Source organism: Centropristis striata, chromosome 17, assembly GCF_030273125.1.
Source record: "Centropristis striata isolate RG_2023a ecotype Rhode Island chromosome 17, C.striata_1.0, whole genome shotgun sequence".
Lineage (NCBI taxonomy): Eukaryota > Metazoa > Chordata > Actinopteri > Perciformes > Serranidae > Centropristis > Centropristis striata.
The window spans coordinates 17060609-17079119 of record NC_081533.1 but is presented as its reverse complement, the minus strand read 5'-3'; the positions used below and the strand labels follow the sequence as shown (position 1 = coordinate 17079119).

Genomic DNA, 18511 nt, shown 5'->3' with positions numbered 1-18511 from the left:
GTTAAATGTACTAAACACCATATCTCCAACAGAAATATACTGTAATATTTAATGGTAAAATCTGGCATTTTATAAAGTGTTTCTTGTCAGTTATATGGCAGAGCAGGGTTTTTTTTGATGGAAAAACTTTTTATTTTTACGCTAAAATATGGACTAAAATGGCAATCTTAAACGGGAAATCAACAGTGCTAATACAATTTTACTGTAATATTACAAAAAGTTGCACCGTATTTATTAAAGGTAAAGTTCTGGCAACCACAGCTGCCGGCTTGTTACCGTAAAAACAACAGGTTTGTTTTTACAGTGTAGAAACCATTAGCCTGGACTCATTTGGAGATAAAAGGTGCGTTGCTCTACCTGCATGGAGAGAATTTAACCCGGCACATCTGGCAGTGATCGCTGTTCTTAGTCAGGCGCTTAGTTAGAAGCTTTATGGCCTTTTTCATTGACCTCAAATAAGTCATAAATGTGAGAAAAAGGTGTTTAAATGCTTTAATTCCTCACTTTAAACCAGCAGCACCCAGCTCCATTTAGAAAAAACTATTCTGCTGTGAATGTTTAGTTTTTTGACTTTGACAGATTTGTGCTTCCTCTCTGGCACTATTAACCCTCTGGAGTCCATCTATTTATTGAAAATGCGTGTTTTATTTACAGTAATAACTTTATCTATATATGATATGTAGACAAGCTGAGAAAGCCAGTTAAAGTTCAATCATAGGAGCTTTCACAGTGTGCCATTTATGTTTCTAGAGCATTTTTAAAATGTGAATTTTCTTTCAACAATGAAAACTATTACTATTTTTAATTTACATGCAAATAGACTGTTTTGTAGTTTTATTATTTATTATTTTTTCTGCTGTTTTTTGTGTATAAATGTTAAAAAAAAAAGGTACATTTCCATAGACACCTGTGTCTTTTGTTTGTATTTTGGGTTCCTGGCAGCTTTAGACTTTGTTAATTAAAATAAAATGAAAAATCTGACTGTTAGCCAAGTTTGTGTGGAGAAAAAGGAGCCATGCATGTGATGTAAGGACAGACTGGAAGATTCATAACATAACATAATTAATAATAAATGCTTTAAAACAGAAACTTTGGCAGCTGAATCCACAATCCCTAAGATCCGAACCCTAAAATCTCCCTTTTCTCAGTTGTGTTGACTTTGAAATGATTTTCACAAGCTTTTGAAAACTTTTTTCTTCATATATCTGCTTCTTTATTGACTTTAACTGGCTCCTTTTGCTTTTTGACAAGACTCAAAATACTCCTTAGTGTGTGTGGAAACTCATTGAACCACATAAGTAAAGCCAAGTCAGTTTTATTCTAGATTGTGGAAACACCACAAAACATTATAAGTAAACAAAGAAACTTCCAGGTGCAGCTGGGCGCTGGTGGGAATTGAACCTCGGCCCCTGGAGCCGCTGGTGCCTTGCTCCTCCCACGCACGAGCTGCAGCTCCTTCAGTCTTTGACCTCATTCTGCAAAGTCGGTCAAACACTCAGTGACTCACACTTTTAACCAACAGTGGAAATTAAGGTGAATTCAAACAGGAAATGTGGAAGAGACTGGGCTCTACCTTCAGAGTTCTGTGTGAAGAACTGACAGCTTCTGAACCATGTTTCTATGTTTCTATGTTTCCGTGTTTCCACATTCGTCTCCCAGCTGAGCGGTGGCGAGGCAGATAGGCCTGTTTGATATAGCAGCTGTTCTCAACCTTGGGGTCGGGACCCAAATTGGGGTCCCGAGATGATTTCTGGGGGTCGCCAAATCATTTTGGAAGCCCGCTCTGTCTCCACTGTGTTAAAGTGTTAATGGGTTAATGTGTTTTCATCTTTTTGGTCACGGTTTTTTTTAGTCATTTTGTGTCTTGTTTTTGTCATTTTGTGGTCAATTTGTGTCTTTTTTGGTAATTTTGTGTCTTTTTTTTTTAGTAATTTTCTGTCTTTTGGTAATTGTTTTTCTTTTTTTGGGTTATTTTGTTTCTATTTTTGGTCTTTTTTTTTGTCTTTTTGTGTCTTTTTTTTCATTTTGTGTCTTTTTTGGTCATTTGTTTACTTTTTTTGGTCATTTTGTGTCTTTTTGGGTGATCTAAACTGTGCATGTGAGATTCTGTTCAGTGAGCTGGGGTCACGGACAACATGCATGTTAAATTGGGGGTCGCGACTCAAAAAGGTTGAGAACTACTGTGATATAGGACTGCAATTAACGATTATTTTCATCATCGATTAATCTGTTGATTATTTAAACGATTAATCGATTAGTTGTTGTTGAAAAATATCAATCAGTGTTTCCAAACCACAAGACGACATCCTCAAATCTCTTGTTTTGTCCACAAACCAAAGAGATATTCAGTTTTTTGTCATAAACCATGGGTCTCAAACTCGCGGCCCGCGGGCCAATTGCAGCCCTTGTGACGATATTTTGTGGCCCCCACCTTGATATGAAAGTTTAATGTGAGTTTTTTATGAATGGCACTTTACCGTGTTGTGAGTGGAAGGTCCCTTTAGTTACTTTTTTTGGTAATTTTGTGTCTTTTAAAAATAATTTTGTGTCTTTTTTTAAAATAATTTTGTGTCTTTTTTGGTAATTCTGTGGCTTTTTTTGGTCATTTTGTTTCTTTTTTAAGTAATTTAGTTTTTTTCTGTCATTTGGTCTTTTTTGGTTATTTTATGTCTTTTTTGGGTAATTCTGTGTATTTTTTTTTGTCATTTTGTGTCCTTTTTTTGTCATTTTGTGCCGTTTTTGTAGGATGATCTAGGATATTTTAATATTACTTTTCCACATTTCAATCCCAGTGTTAAATATTCTCAAGATTTAAAAATGCATTGCTGTGGAAAAAATGAACTTATTATGCTCTAATATGGTTATAAAACTAAAACGACATCGATATAACGATACTATCGTTTATTGTGATAGTTTCTGGTAAAATATATCGTCCTAAACAATGTATTATGTTGGCAGGCCTATGTGCAGACAATAGCAGGAGCATGGAGCTGGTGTGCAGCAGGGGGTCCTGGGAGCTTCTCCTCCCTCCCCCGGGGCCTTTGTCCTGGGGGCCACACGGAGCAGAAAGGGCTCCTGGGAGCATGTGTCGACCTGTCAGGTTGACGGCTCCATTTAGAAGTCGGGAGCTGCTGAGCATTTAAATTTGTTCTTTTAATGAGCTCCTTAATGTTGCTTATCATCGTCTGCTGGATCATATAAACACCCTGCAGCTTGATGGCTCTAAATACTACATTACCCATGAGCCTCGGGTGCTGTAGCTCCGGAACAGTTGTGACCAAACACAATTTACAGAAGTTGCCCAATTGATGCAGAATAGACACTTTTCACCCTCATTTCTCTCTTTTTTCCCCTCATGTTTCTTTTTCCTTCTATTTCCTCCTTTTCTCAGGTGTAATCAATTATGTTGCATACAATTTAATTTTGAAGATTGGCGGTTTCTATTTTTCTCTTTTTAGCTTGTTTTTTCTTGTAGTTTTTTTAGATATTTTTTCTTTTTCTCAATTTTTTTTAAAATTGTTCCTCTTTTTTAAATGTTTTTGATTTTAATCTATTTTTCCTCCTCTATCCTCTATTTTTCCTCTTTTTCCCACACATTTTTTCTTATTTTGACTTTTTTGGTTTCTTCCTCAATTTTCCCCTTTTTTCCTATTTTTTGTTCTTTTCCCCCCTTGTCTTAGGTGTAATTAATAATTGATGATAATGAATGATTGATACATTTGAAGTTTGAAGATTTGATTTCTCTTTTTCTCTTTTAGCATGTCTTGTAATTTTTTATTTTTTTAAATCTTTTTTATTTTTATTTTTTCCCCATTTTTTCCTTTACTCTATTTCCCTCTTTTCTGTTTTTCACACTTGATTTTGATCTATTTTTTCCCTGTCATCCTCTATTTTTCTCTTTTTTTCTAATTTTTTTCCTTTTTTAATTTTCCCCTTTTCTCTAATTTTTCCTGCTTTTTTTTCTCTATTTCCCTCATTTTTCTATTTCTTGTACTTTTTTTCTTATTTTAATCTATTTTCCCCCTTGTTTCTCTGTTTTTTCTCTCTCTTTTCTCAATTTGTTCACTCTCCAATGTTAAAAGAAACCCAGTTTTATGGACAAGAAGTCTGCTTTCTTCAGGAGAAATTTTAATCCCCTACCTCCTTGTTTACATGACCTTAAAAGAAAACGTGTGATTGCAGAATGTAATGCACAAACACCTATTGTGTGTCTGAACTTTGTCTCTTCTCGAGTCGCTTTGATTTATGTTAGAAAACACCACAAGAGAACCTTATGGATGAAGTAATTCAAAAAGAACTCACCTGAATGGAACATTGTCTCTTCTTAAATCTCCTTATAACGTCTTTAAAACCGTCTCCATTCAGGAGGCAATGTGGCATGAAACGAACATTTAATGACTTATAAACAAAATACAAGTTCATCCACCTCAGATTACACAAACACCTCACTGATAATTATTATTTACTCTGGAGAAAGATGTTTATTTATTGTGTCAGCTTCAAATTACCACATAAACAAAAAACGTTGACACCCAGAAGGTGACGCCAGCTTCTTGTTTGTGCTGTTTATACGACTGGATAAAGACGTCACAAAGACATGAGATCAGATTAAAAAAAGCAAAGATATGCATGTGTGTGTGTGTGTGTGTGTGTGCGCGCTCAATTATCTTTTTTCAATTCAAGCATATGACACACTGATTCCAATCTTTGTGTGTAAATACTTTTCCGAGGCTGCACAGATCCTCCTGTATTCTCTGGATGTCTTCATGTAAACAAATGAGAAACTGTTTCCTTCACTTTATTTCTCGCCAGCGGTTGTGTATCTGTAAGTGTGTGTGTGTGTGTGTGTGTGTGCTGTACAAATGTGTACGTGTGTGATTTAAATTGCTGTATAACTTCACAGTCAAAGAAATGACACGACTTTTCCCAAACTGAACTCACTGCCAGAGCTTTGGAGCATCTTTTCTTTTAGTGTGTGTGTGTGTGTGTGTGTGTGTGTGTGTGTGTGTGTCCCACATGTGTGTGTATATACACACTGTTTCACTTTAAAGCGGTGTTATCCGGAGAACTACTAATTTTCTCTGTCTCGACCTTTTGGTAATGTGAGGTTTCACATGCACATGTTTAGGTACCGCCTTGCAGTGGTACACACACACACACACACAGACACACACACAGATGTGTACTGTAAAGGAACTTCTAGGGTAACTCCTGCTGTTTAATATTGAAGTGCAGATGTTTGCTGTGTTAATCATTTTTGTCAAAAGTACACACACACACACACACACACACTGCATCATCTGTACCCTGCTGTTAATTATCTTCAGACTGGAGATGATCATTACAGTTTGATAAAGAGGCTGTTGTTCGATTCTGTGTGTGTGTTTGTGTGTGTATGTGTGTGTGTGTGTGTGTGTCAGGTGATAGCCAAGTGATGACAACCTGTGACCAACATGGGGATTCCCGTTTAAAAAAACAACATTTTTAACAGTGCACAATAACAGGCAACGTGCCACTGCACGCACACACACACACACACACACACACACACACACACACACACACACACACACACACACACACACACACACACCGAAGCCATTAAGTCACCCCTTGAATCTAAAAATAAAAGGGTGTGTCTGACCGGTGTGTCCGTGTGTGTGTGTGTTAGTGTGTGTGTGTGTGTGTGTGTGTGTGTTTCAGCACATAAAGAGGGCATTCTTCTACGTCTCCCCGGTGCCAGGAGTGACCTCACCCTGTCTGGACATCCCACAGCAGCATGGCTGGCACACACACACACACACACACAGCACACAGCACACACACACACACACAGCACAGGCATGTAGGTCAGACTGAAGTGAAACTGAACCAAAGTGCTTTGAAACTGACTCAGAAAAGAGTCGACACACGGAGACTAATCAGTCATTATTGATGAACTGGCATCTGTTCTTTCTGTTGTTTGTATTGGTAGTTCTGCTTTTTGGCACTTTATTTATGGTTTTTGCTATCAAAATATTGCTGAGTGTGTTAAAACTCATGCTTGTTGCAAAATCATTTCAAAACACAAAAATTATTTTAACCCTCTGAACCCCAACCAAGCCATTTCAGTTTTTTCCTCTCCTGTCCACTCCTCTCAGCTCTGTGTAAACAGCCTGCAGTTCCAGTGCATTTCAATCCCCTTGTTTTTATTTTCAGTTTGCACAAAAAAACATCTGAGTGGAAACACCAGATACTTGGAAAAACAGTAATATTTTTAACCTGAAAACCTCTATTTACAACCTCTCCTGTCCTCTCCTCTCTGATCTGTGTAAACAGCCTGCAGTTCTGTCTGATTTTCATTGAATATTTGTCACGTGACCGTTCGTCTTGATTCGTGAGCAGAATCAATCATGGCTTCAGTTTCGCTGAGGAGCAGAATTTAATGTTTCTAGTGATCTAGTTATTAAAAATGCATTATTTTTGGGGATGTTTTAAATGGGACATGTAGAATAGGGCTGGGCGATATGGACCAAAAGTCATATCCAGATATATTTAGGCTGAATATCGATATACGATATATATATCCCGATATACTTTTATCGCAAAGTGAGAACAAATGTTCAGTCAAAGTCAAAGTCAAATATGACATGTCACAAGTAGTTTTATTGAAACTGTTTATTTAAGTGAACATCAATACTGTATAACAACAGGAGTAGCTTTTTTAAGAATCAAAGCTCCATAAAGTGCACATTTAAATAAAGAAATATCCTAAATAAATGATCACAGTGCACAATTTGAACTATAGCGATATATGTGATGTGGTCTAACTCCATATCACATATATCTTTTATATCGATATATCGCCCAGCCCTAATGTAGAATAAAGTGATTTTGACAGAAATATCACATTTTTAAGCTTCGTTTTGGTTACTTTTTCTAACAGAAACTTTTGTAACCTATGATGCATTCAAGGGCCGCTACAAAGTTCAAATTTCACAGATAATGCCTGTTTTATTTATGTATTTTTGGCATTATTGTAAAGAAAACATCAGTTCAAAGGTTTAAAGCAATTAAAGCTGCAACAATTGACCGATAATAAATTGGCAACATGTTAAAATAAATTAATTACATGATTATAAACTGGATTTTTTCACAGTATACCTTTTTAAACGTCACCTTTGTTTGACATCAAAACTTATAGTTGTGATGAATCTCAGCTCAGTTTCCCATGTCCAGAGTGGTATTACAGCAGGATCAAATTTATAAAATATTAACCTTTTGAAGTCCCAATTCGTGACAGTATCAGGCCCAACAGGCAAAAAGCATGAGTTAATATATGAAAGATCTCGATTTATGTTTGAGCTGCCTCATAAAGCAAAAGTTCCCCGCTGCGTGTCTGTAAAACCTACAAGCGTAAAATCAGAGCAGTGTTTCCGTGACATGCATTCCTTTGATTTTTGCAGCAAGAGAATGCATGAATGAATGAATGACTGAATGATGTGAGGAGGCACAAACCTGCTCTACATTTTCACACTGCATGATCTGGAATTTGTTCCTTTTTATTTGCCCATGAAGCATTTTTTTAAAAGCATTTATACTGGGTTCATGGAGGAATTCACCTGGGTTTTATATCTGCAATGGTTGGTAAAAAAAAGAAAAAAGAAGATAAATTCTAACCTGCCTGCCGACCCCTGAAACAGGATCTGACTCGCTGTTTTTTGAGTGTAAAATGAGAGAGAATACTTTTGAAACAACCACAGTAATTATTGAATCCAGCCTTCTGTTAATGGAATCAATCATCTATGAAACTAAACCGTTAGAGCTTTGAACTCTCACCAAACTCCACTACTGCTTTTATATATAAAGCCGCGTGCCTGGAGCAAAGGATCACAGCACACATTTGAACTATATTTATATCTGCGGCATGGTCTAATTCCATATCACATTAAGAAATATATTGATATATATATATATTAGGGCCGGGACTCGATTAAAAAAATTAATCTAATTATTAAGAGGCTTTGTAATTAATTAATCGAAATTAATCGCATTTTAATCGCATATAAATATTTGACCTGAGAACAGTGAAGTATTTTTTTTCACATGGATTTTTAGTATACCATTGAATAATGACTGAATACATAAGCTTAAGCAACAAAAATAATTTTTATTTTTTTATTTTTGTTCAAGTCCAACAGACCAGTGCAATTTTTGCCATTAAGTGTAGCAAAAGCATATTTAGAAATATAGTACATTTCATAAATCCAGGTAGCCTATAGGTAGGTAGACCTTCTGTAAACTAGAATACTTTATTTTTTTAAGTAAAACACAATCCACACTAGCTACCACACTAGCCGCTAGCTGCTATATGTTTAGCATTGAGGTGATACTTGAGGCTGGATGTGCTGCGGTGATATGTGAATTCCTTGTTGCATAGCAACACAACCATGCTCTTATCGACGCTTCCATCCGTTGGTTTTTAGTAACTAAATGTCCCATCATCCACGGGGCCAACCAAAGGTCTCATCAGCTTCTTCCTTCATGTTCACTGTGGTTTGTTGTTGTCTGAACTCATGAACGCTAGTTGGTGCTCCAGTATAATCGGTCCGCCTGAAACTCATCCAGTGAGAAACGTTCCGCGGTGCAGAAATAAAAAAATAAGTTAAAATGCGTACATTTTTTTAATGCGTTCATTTCTGTGTAATTAATTAATCTTAATTAACGCGTTAATGTCCCGGCCCTAATATTTATATATCGATATATGGCCCGGCTCTATACCATGATATGAGTTTTGGTGAACCTGGTCCCACAGGAATCCGTGAAATAGCCACGGATTCGCTTAACTCAAAATCCGTGGAATAGCCACGGAATTACTCAAATTTCCGTGAAACTGACACGGATTTTGCTACAATGCAAGTTAATGACAGTCATATCCCGTGGCTATTCCATGGAAATTTTTTCCTATTGGTTTGTTCCAAGTCATGTTTTTTTCAAGGTCCCGGCGGTCAGAACAAAAAACATGGCGGACAGTTCTCTCATTTTTAGTGAAAAAAATCAATATTTTTACTTTGAATTTCTGCATAAAAATGGATTTTGATCACATTTGTAGCGAGAAATATATTTTATTTTATATTTTTTTATTTTATTTTCTAAATATTCACTCAGTGAATGTACATAATCACTTTGTATGTTGGAATAGCCACGGGATATGACTGTCATTAACTTGCATTGTAGCAAAATCCGTGTCAGTTTCACGGAAATTTGAGTGATTCCGTGGCTATTCCACGGATTTTGAGTTAAGCGAATCCGTGGCTATTTCACGGATTCCTGTGGGACCTTGTTGGTTTTGGTCCATATCGCCCACCCCTAGAGCAGGATATTTTAAATATGCAGAAGCTGAAGAAGTTGAGTTTTTTTTTGCTTCACAAAACATCTTCCTCTTTTTGAAAAACACTTCATTTCTGCCCACATTTCTTTCCCCTGAGTCTTAGGTCCGGTCAATGAATCGGGTCAGTTCGTCTGTGTGTGTTCCCGTCTTTACCCTCTTTCATCTTTTCCTCCTGATGTGATTTACCGCCAAACTCAAACCTCACACCACACCGCTGCACCGCGCAGTGTTTCACCCCTCTGCCGCCTTAAAGAAACGGCCCCGAAACATCCGAGCGATGCATTAACAACCCGAGCTTTAACCACTGTGTGACCTGCAGTCAGCACAGAGTCCATTCCAGAGGAATGTGATGAGTTTCTGTGGGATGTTTGGTCCGGGCTGTTTTGGAGATGCCTTGTTAGAGCTCCGTTTCCATGGAGAACGGACACAGTTTGACCAAAAATGCCTCCAAAAGTGGAGTTTTAAAGGCTTTGGCAGCTGCTGGGACTGGAGTATCTTTTTTCTTAAAACTTGAATGTACTTTCTGTTTGCCGTCCAACTTTTCCCCTCTTTCATCTCAACCGATTGTCTTTGTGTGCAGATCGAGGATGGAGGGAAGGCCGCGCTGTGCAAGAAGCTGAAAGTCGGCGACGAGCTCATTAACATAAATGGCTCCGCCCTCTACGGCAGCAGACAGGAAGCCCTCATCCTCATCAAGGGATCCTACCGGATACTGAAGCTCGCAGTCAGGAGGTAAACACACCAGATACCTGCACGCACACGGATTCCTCTCCTGAATAGTTTCATGACTTCAAAGTGAATGTTTTTATCGACACTTTACATGACTTGGCGTTGAATGTGGGAAGGAAGGTGAGGGAGGAGACGATAGGAAGGTGGCTGTGCTTTTCCTGCTCTGTCAGGAATCTGCTTGCAAAAACACATCACAGGAAGTGACCTTTGACCTCCGAGGTGTCAGCTGATAAACTCTGTTTTGCTTTAGAAATGATTTAAAAAAGCATTTAAATGTCAAAGAAATCAACGAGAAAACAGTAGCTTTTGGAGCTCCAGCCCTGAAATTTTTTTTAAGGTTTATAAGATGATTTAAGATGGTTTATGATTAAGATTTCCTTTTATAAGTCCCACATTCCCCCATAGCAAAATAATAATAAATAGTAAACAGCAGTATAAACTACAAATATAAGCAAATAAATAAGTAAAAAAATATAGTAAAATATTAACAATATTATTTACATAGAAATGTAAAACGTATTAACAATTAAAACAAAAATAAAATAAAATAAATAAAAATAAAATAAATTAAATTAAATAAGATAAAAATAAAGAAATAAAAAATAAAAATAAAATGAAAAATAAAATAAAAATATTTTATTGTCATTTTATTTTAATTTTAAAAGAATACCTTTAACTTTGTGAGTCTCTGACTGAACCTGCAAAATGCTCCACTATGGTTTTCCTTATTTTCTCTCATATATAATATTACAATCTCTGATGTTCATATTAAAAATGTGTCAGGTAATGTAGTAAAGGTGTACAAAAAGCAGCATAAACTTCAGGTTTCAGCCTCTTCTGTGGCTCCATTTCCAACAGTTTCTTTTTAACCTGTTTTGGCTCAAACTGATGTCAGTTTGTGACAGATTTAAATATAATCTGCTCCAGTCATGTGACTGCAGTTTTTACATTTTATATACAAACCTGCTGGCAAGTGTTGAATTGTGTACATGGTCTTTTCCCTTTGCTGCAGTCAGACCCAGAAACGCTGACCAATCAAAGCAGCCGGGGCTTTTATTGGGAGGGTGGATAGACGTGCAGCAGCTGTAGGCAGAATGAGAAAAGTTCTGAAACATTAAAGCATGCAAACATGTTCAAAAAATATAAGAATGTACCTGAAAATGAACAGATCCCTGAAGACATTTGGACAGTTTACTGCTTTTTCTTTGCTAAAATTGGCCTTTATCATATGTAAAGTTATGGCCAATAAAAAAAAATCAACACCTAAAAGATGTTAAAAAGCTTGCTGAGTCAGTCAGACATCACTATTGCACATTACACACAGTCATTGCATCCACTATTACCATAAAAGCGTTAATATAATCAGCTTTAATGTTAATTTCCAGCACCCTGATACTATCCGTGTGAAACATGGAGGATAAATTATTGCCTGGTTCCCACCCTTCTCCTCCCAGCCCAGAGTTGGTATTTTGGCTCATGAAGCAGAACTAATGGCAGGAATATTTCCACTCTGTGAACTGAAGTCAAGTGTGGCGTCTTCAGAGTGAATTAGAGGGTGTTGGGTGAAACTGCCCTGCAGATCCAAGGTCAGATGTAAACAGCATATTAGCTGAAATTTAAATTATATGCTAATCTCCAGGAAATATTTATCAGTTTATCACTTTCTTATCACCCACGTTATTTAGATTTTTTTCCTTTCTATTCAAGAACCTCCCTCTTCAGCTTTATAAACATATTTGCATGTGCATTTACGCACAAAAATGTGTAAAAAAAAAAATTAAAAAGGAGGAAATCTGGGGTTTTAGATATTTTTCATAAGATATTTCTGTATGATATATTGTGTGAATTACATCTTTATATTTTCACATAAATATTCCAGGATTTAATTAATTAATTACCTCCTTTTTTTTTACCTTGTTCTTGTTGCCCCCTAGAGGATGCAAGTGGAAATGCAGCACATCTTCAAATGCATTTTAAATCCTGTTTTACTTAAAAATATAATTTTTCTCAGCTTTTCTGCACCCATTTTCTGCACAGTAAATATTTATCACTGTTCATCGCTTTCTTATCACCCACGTTATTTAGATTTTTTCCCCTTTCTATTCAAAAACCTCCCTCTTCTGCTTTATAAACATTTTTACATGTGCATTTACGCACAAAAAAAAGATATATAAGAAACTTAAAAAGGAGGAAATCTGGGGTTTTAGATATTTTTATAAAATATTTTTTTATCATAGGTTGTGTGAATTACATCTTTATATTTTTACATAAATATTCCAGGATTTAATTAATGAATTACCTCCTTTTTTTTTACTTTGTTCTTGTTGCCCCCTAGAGGATGCAAGTGGAAATGCAGAACATCTTCAAATGCATTTTAAATCCTGTTTTACTTAAAAATGTATTTTTTCTCAGCTTTTCTGCACCCATGATGTTGACACTTTTTTAAAATTCTCAACTGGGCTCAAACTTTTAACCAGTATTTACACTTTTTCTGGTTTTGGAAGTATTCCTGTGTGTTCTGCGGACAGCTTGAGACAGCTGTTTGGCAGCAGCGCGTCTTGTTCTGGCTTTGAAACCAGATCTTGCAGTCGGAGCGTTGCTGGGTTTTCTGCTCCTGTTTGTGCAGCAGGCGGACCCCCGTCTAATGCTGTTAGACACACACACACACACACACACACACTAAGCAGTATACGTTCATTCACACAGACTCAGACAGATGGACACACATAGATGGCTTTAGGAATGCAACTGGTTATGAGCATCCCACCCAGTTAAATCCACTGTGTGTGTGTGTCAGTGTCTGGTATGTACTGCATGTCTGACTCTGAGGGGCTTTCCCAATGTGTGTGTGTGTGTGTGTGGTGTCTGAAGACATGTGTGCATCATTATGATCCATCAGTGCTCCATATGTAAGTTGTCTGAACCCCAACAAGTTATTTCAGTGTTGTTTTTGTCACATTTTACTCCCTGTGGACATTTTTCCTTCATACATCATTAAAAAAAGTTGAATTTATCTGATAAATTATTTTTAACAAATTTGAATAAAATATAATTTATATATACAACACTTTTCCAAGCGCCCACAAGTGTTACAGATATTTTAAAACTAAATGAGAGGCTCTGCATGCTATACATATTGAACTATTTACACTTTTACAGGTTGAACTAACAAACCTCTCTTGTCCTCTCCTCTCAGCTCTGTGTAAACAACCTGCGGTTCAGTGGATAATTCGGCAATTTTTTAACAAGTAACTGTTGGTCTCAGCAGAATCAATAAAACATAGTAAATGTAGAAAATATTAACATTTAAGAAGCAGAAACAATGTTTTTTTTCTTAATTTAAAAACATTACTTTAAAAAAAGTGTTTCAGCTCTAATAGAAGTGAACATAAACTTTTTTTTTATCTGGTCACAGAAACTTTTTTTATATTTTTATATATATATATATATATATATATATAATAACTTTTCCTGATGGTTTTCAAATATGTATTAGAAATGACGTTATCCTGCAACAATAATGAAAACATTAAAAAACACCTAATTTGGTCTTGAAACACCTGCAACCATAAGGACCTTGTAAAGATGCCATTCAACATTATAATTATATTTAATCTGTGCACGCTGGTGCGAATGAGTCTGTGTGTTTTCTTGTGGTTTGTGTGTGTTTTACTCTCTGTGTGCCTGTATAGAGCAGTTTTATGTGTGTTGGCAGGAGCACTCAAACCACGGACACTCCACACGTGAATTAAACTCACTTTGATTGACACGTTACTGACACTAATAGCCAATCATGGCTGCAGGATCGGGCGGGACGCTGTTGCACTTTGACCTCTGCCAATCACATTACTGCCTTTGCCAGCCGACACACACACACACACACATTCTTGTACTTCTATCTTTGTGAGGACCTTCATTGGAACAGTGAATTCCCTTGCAAGGTTATAATATAATTATATTTTTGGCTTTTCCATTAGTTTTAGTTGTAATTTTGTTGTGAATTTTTGTTTTCATATTCAGCTAGTTTTAATGAGTTTTTAGAGTGAGTTTGCTAGTTTTAGTTTAGTATTTTTTTTTTTAAATGCTTTAGTTTTAGTTGATTTTTTTTATTAGTTTTAGTTCATTGTAATGGGGTATTTGTTGGGTGGGAGATTAAAAGAGGTCACAGTAAATTTTGCCTTTATTTCCTTTGCCTTATCCATCTTCATTATGTATGAAAAAAGTTGACAAAGACGAAAACAAAGGACATTTTCACTATAATTTTAGTTAGTTTTGTAACCACACAATACAGTTTCAGTTAATTATCATTATCATGTAACCTTTGACCTTTAAAATAAAGTCTGAAATCTAAAAAAAGCCTTTAAAGAAGTGAGGACAGGCCGAAATGTCCTCACTTTGCAAAAATGTGCTCACTCTGTTGGTTAAAAACGTGTTCTGGTCCTCACTATGTAGGAAGAACAAGAACACACACACACACACACACACACACACACTCACTCTGGTCACACAGGGATGATGAAATGCTCACATTTGCACACTTGGCTCTTCTTGTATAGTTTTAACAGTGGAAAAGGAGCCTTAGTGAAAAGCCAAAACTAGTTACCACCTCATTTAATAACACAAGGGGACTGTTGGTGCAGTGAGGACATGTGAATGGTAGAACCTCTGTTTCTTTTTTATGATTCACTGGGTCATTACTATTATTATTATTATTATTATTATAAGGAATGTAAAAACCTGATGAGATAGAAATAAAATTATTGGCTTATTCCTCTCAACCTCTGGATTAAATTACAACTTTTCTTTAAGTAATCACCTAAAATGATTGCAGAAAGAAACTGTAAAAACAAGAGTTATCGTCCAAATTTTTAACTTTTTTCAACGGATCATAGGTTACAAAGGATTCTAATTAGGAAAAAAGTAACCAAAACGAAGCTTAAAATTGTGATATTTCTGTCAAAATAATTTTATTCTACATGTCTCATTTTAAACATCACCAAAAATAAACAGTTTTTTAATAATTACATCCTGTTAAAAACATTAAATTCTGCTCTTCAGAGACACTGTGAAGACATGATTGATTCTGCCGAGACGGACAAATATTTACTGAAAATCTGTTTACAGAGAGCTGAGAGGAGAGGACAGGAGAGGTTGTAAATAGAGGTTTTCAGGTAAAAAAAATATTACTTTCCCCCCCAAATATCTGGTGTTTCTACTCAGATGTTTGTTATGTGCAATCAGAAAATAAAAACAAGTGGATATTAACACACTGGAACTGCAGGCTGTTTACACAGAGCTGAGAGGAGAGGACAGGAGAGGAAAAAACACCCTGAAATGGCTTGTTGGGGTTCAAAGGGTTAAAATGTTTAATTATTCAATATGTGTAGCATATGGGGACCCAATTTTTGTTTTCCAATATTCAAGATACTTGTGGACACTTGGAAAATGTTGCATATGTAAATTCCATTTTATTCCAACTTTTTAAAAATGATGTCATTATAACTATGTTATTCTGAACAAAAGACACTTTTGAGTTGTTCCAACTTATAGCCATGGTTGTGCTGATTTCATAGAGCTGCAGGACTTATAGATTTGAGATATACTGCAGGGAAATACAAGGACACAGGGAGTAAAATGTACAAAAAAGAGTGTAGATAACAAGCATACCCAACATGACCAATTTCGGCCCTCGTGACGATATCTTGTGGCCCTCACCTTGATATGAAAGTTTAATGTGAGTTTTATATGAATGGCACTTTACTGTGTTGTGTGTGGAAGGTCCCTTTAATTACTTTTTTTGGTAATTTTGTTTTTTTAAATAATTTTTTGTTTTTTTTTAAATAATTTTGTGTCTTTTTTTGTCCTTTTGTGTCTTTTTTTTTGTCATTTTGTGTCCTTTTTTTGGGTCATTTTGTGTCTTTTTAAAAAAAATAATTGTTTCTTTCTTTGGTAATTCTGTGTATTTTTTTGTAATTTTGTGTCTTTTTTTAAAGTCATTTTGTGTCTTGTTCTGGTCATTTTGTGTCTTTTTTTGGTCTTTTTGTGTCTTTTTTTTTTGTAATTTTGTGTTGTTTTTTTTAAAGTAATTTAGTATTTTTTCAGTTATTTTGTGTCTTTTTTTGGTCTTTTTGTGTCTTTTTTTTTGTAATTTTGTGTTTTTTTTTAAAGTAATTTAGTGTTTTTTCAGTCATTTTGTGTCTTGTTTTGGTCTTTTTGTGTCTTTTTTGTCATTTTGATACTGCCTCCAGCAGCCCCCAGGTAATTTGAGTTTGAGACCGCTGACCTTATTGCATGTTTAATGTTTGTAAATCTAAAGTCTCTTTATACACGACTCCTTTTCTTCACCTGGTCTTCTAATTTGGCTGCCTGCCAAACTGTCGTCAACATTTCTGCCCGGCCTCGGGGACTCCGCCTCGCATGTTTTTATATCTGCGCGCACACGTGTGTACTTATGTTTTAGTGAGTGTGAGAAATTCGGTGTGTGTGCCTTCTCTGTTATTCTAAGCTCAATTAAAACTCACTTAACCTAAACTGAGGTGGAGAGTAGCTACATGGATTTCTTACACATCAGGAAATTACTCACTGGGGTTCCCCTGTACAGTGTTTTACTGTTTGTAAAGAAATTGGCCTTTTTCTTTTTTCTTTTTTAAAGGGAACGGGCAGGGAAAATGCACATAGTGGATTTAATTACATGATGTAAACGCAGAGGAAGGAAATGTGAAGTTGGCAAAGAGAGATGATGATTTGTTCAACTTTCTGGTTGGAAAATGGTGCTTTTGTGCAGCATTTTCACTTTGATATTGGATTTATGAAGGGGCTTATTGTATATGACAGGTTTGCATGACATTAATAAGAAGTTGTGTGACAGCGGAAATGAAAACCATTTGATTCTCGTAGACAAAACGAGAGTTTTAACGTCCTAAAACACACAACTTTTCTAGCTCTTACATTTACCCATTTAGGCCTAAAAGGGCTGTAAAAAAAATGCCTGTAAAACCTCTGGGCGATTTTAAAATAAGCCCCTAAAAACCTGAAGTTTCTCTGGAAATTCAACAGAAGTGTCAACTCCTACTAAATAATAGATTTTTCAGCCTCTGTAGCAGATAGAAACGAAATTCAAAAAGTATTTGAGAGTCATTTTGTGTCTTGTTTTAAGTCATTTTGTGTCTTTTTTAAAATAATTTTGTGTCTTTTTTGGTAATTTTGTGTCTTTTTTGGTAATTTTTTGTCTTTTTTAAAATAATTTTGTGTCTTTAAAATAATTTTGTGTCTTTTTTAATTCATTTTGTGTCTTTTTGGTCATTTTGTGTCTTTTTTTATACATGTTGTGTGTTTCTTTGGTCATTTTGTGTCTTTTTTTAGTCATGTTGTGTCTTTTTTTTGGTCATTTTGTGTCTTTCTTTAGTCATGTTGTGTCTTTTTGTGTCTTTTTTTGTCATTTTGTGTCTTTTTTTGTCATTTTGTGTCTTTTTTTTGGTCATTTTGTGTCTTTTTTGGTCATTTTGTGTCATTCTTTAGTCATGTTGTGTCTTTTTGTGTCTTTTTTGTAATTTTTTTTCGTTTTTTAGTCATTTTGTCCTTTTTTTGGTAATTTTGTGTCTTTTTTGGTAATTTTGTCTCTTTTTTTGGTGATGATTTCAAAGTTCTGGAAAAGTCCCATGTTGCATTGCGTTGCGGCACTCCCACATGTATTCTGATGCATTTCATTGGCCAAGAGACCGAAAATAGGTGGATTAAACTACAAATACTACAAGACGACGTATCTGCTTTCCCTGCTTTACTGGTAGAATAACACAACAGCGCCCCCGGTTTTAATGGTAGAAATGCGATAATGCTTTCCTCGCTTTAATGGGTTAAATCTGCTGTCATTGTTCGAGCTTTCCCTCCATCCTTCACATCATTGTCCATTCTTTAAATAAAATACATTCAATTCAGACTGGCTGCATTGTCCTGTGGTGAAAGAAGAGCAGGCCCGCAGGCTAAATCTGGCAAACCGCAGGAATTCAGTGGGCTGCCCAGCGGTTCAGAGGACAGTGATGCTTTACTGGCGTCTTTACAAGCCAAGAGATGGTAAAAAAGGACCCACACTGCTGTTAACTAGTGTTTTATTTCCCTCCTAATTAAGACGTCCAGCATGTTAAAAAAACAAACTGCAGCAAAAAACATAAACAAAAGATAATTTAAGAAGTGTGGCTTGGAGCAGACAGCAGTGAGAGGCAGCAGATTGAGTTTTTTGGCAGTTGAAGGACTTCATTACCCAGAAACGACTCCCAGAATAAAAAGAATCATGTTATGTTATAAACTGGACACATGCATGCTTGTATACCACATTTTTTATTAAACATTATTCATATTAAAGGCTGCAAACACAGATTATTTCCATTGAGTGAAGTCAGCGAATAGGGCTGCAAA

At 35.8% G+C, this 18511-nt stretch overlaps 1 protein-coding gene across 1 annotated transcript in view; it reads left to right on the top strand.

The window, feature by feature from the left end:
- The window catches only part of shroom4 (shroom family member 4), a 102181-nt gene that overhangs the window by 30720 nt on the left and 52950 nt on the right, over positions 1–18511 (top strand). Inside the window, exon 2 of the mRNA XM_059354302.1 lies at positions 9951–10102. Coding sequence (XP_059210285.1) covers positions 9951–10102 — 152 coding nt within the window. The remainder of the gene's footprint in view (positions 1–9950; positions 10103–18511) is intronic.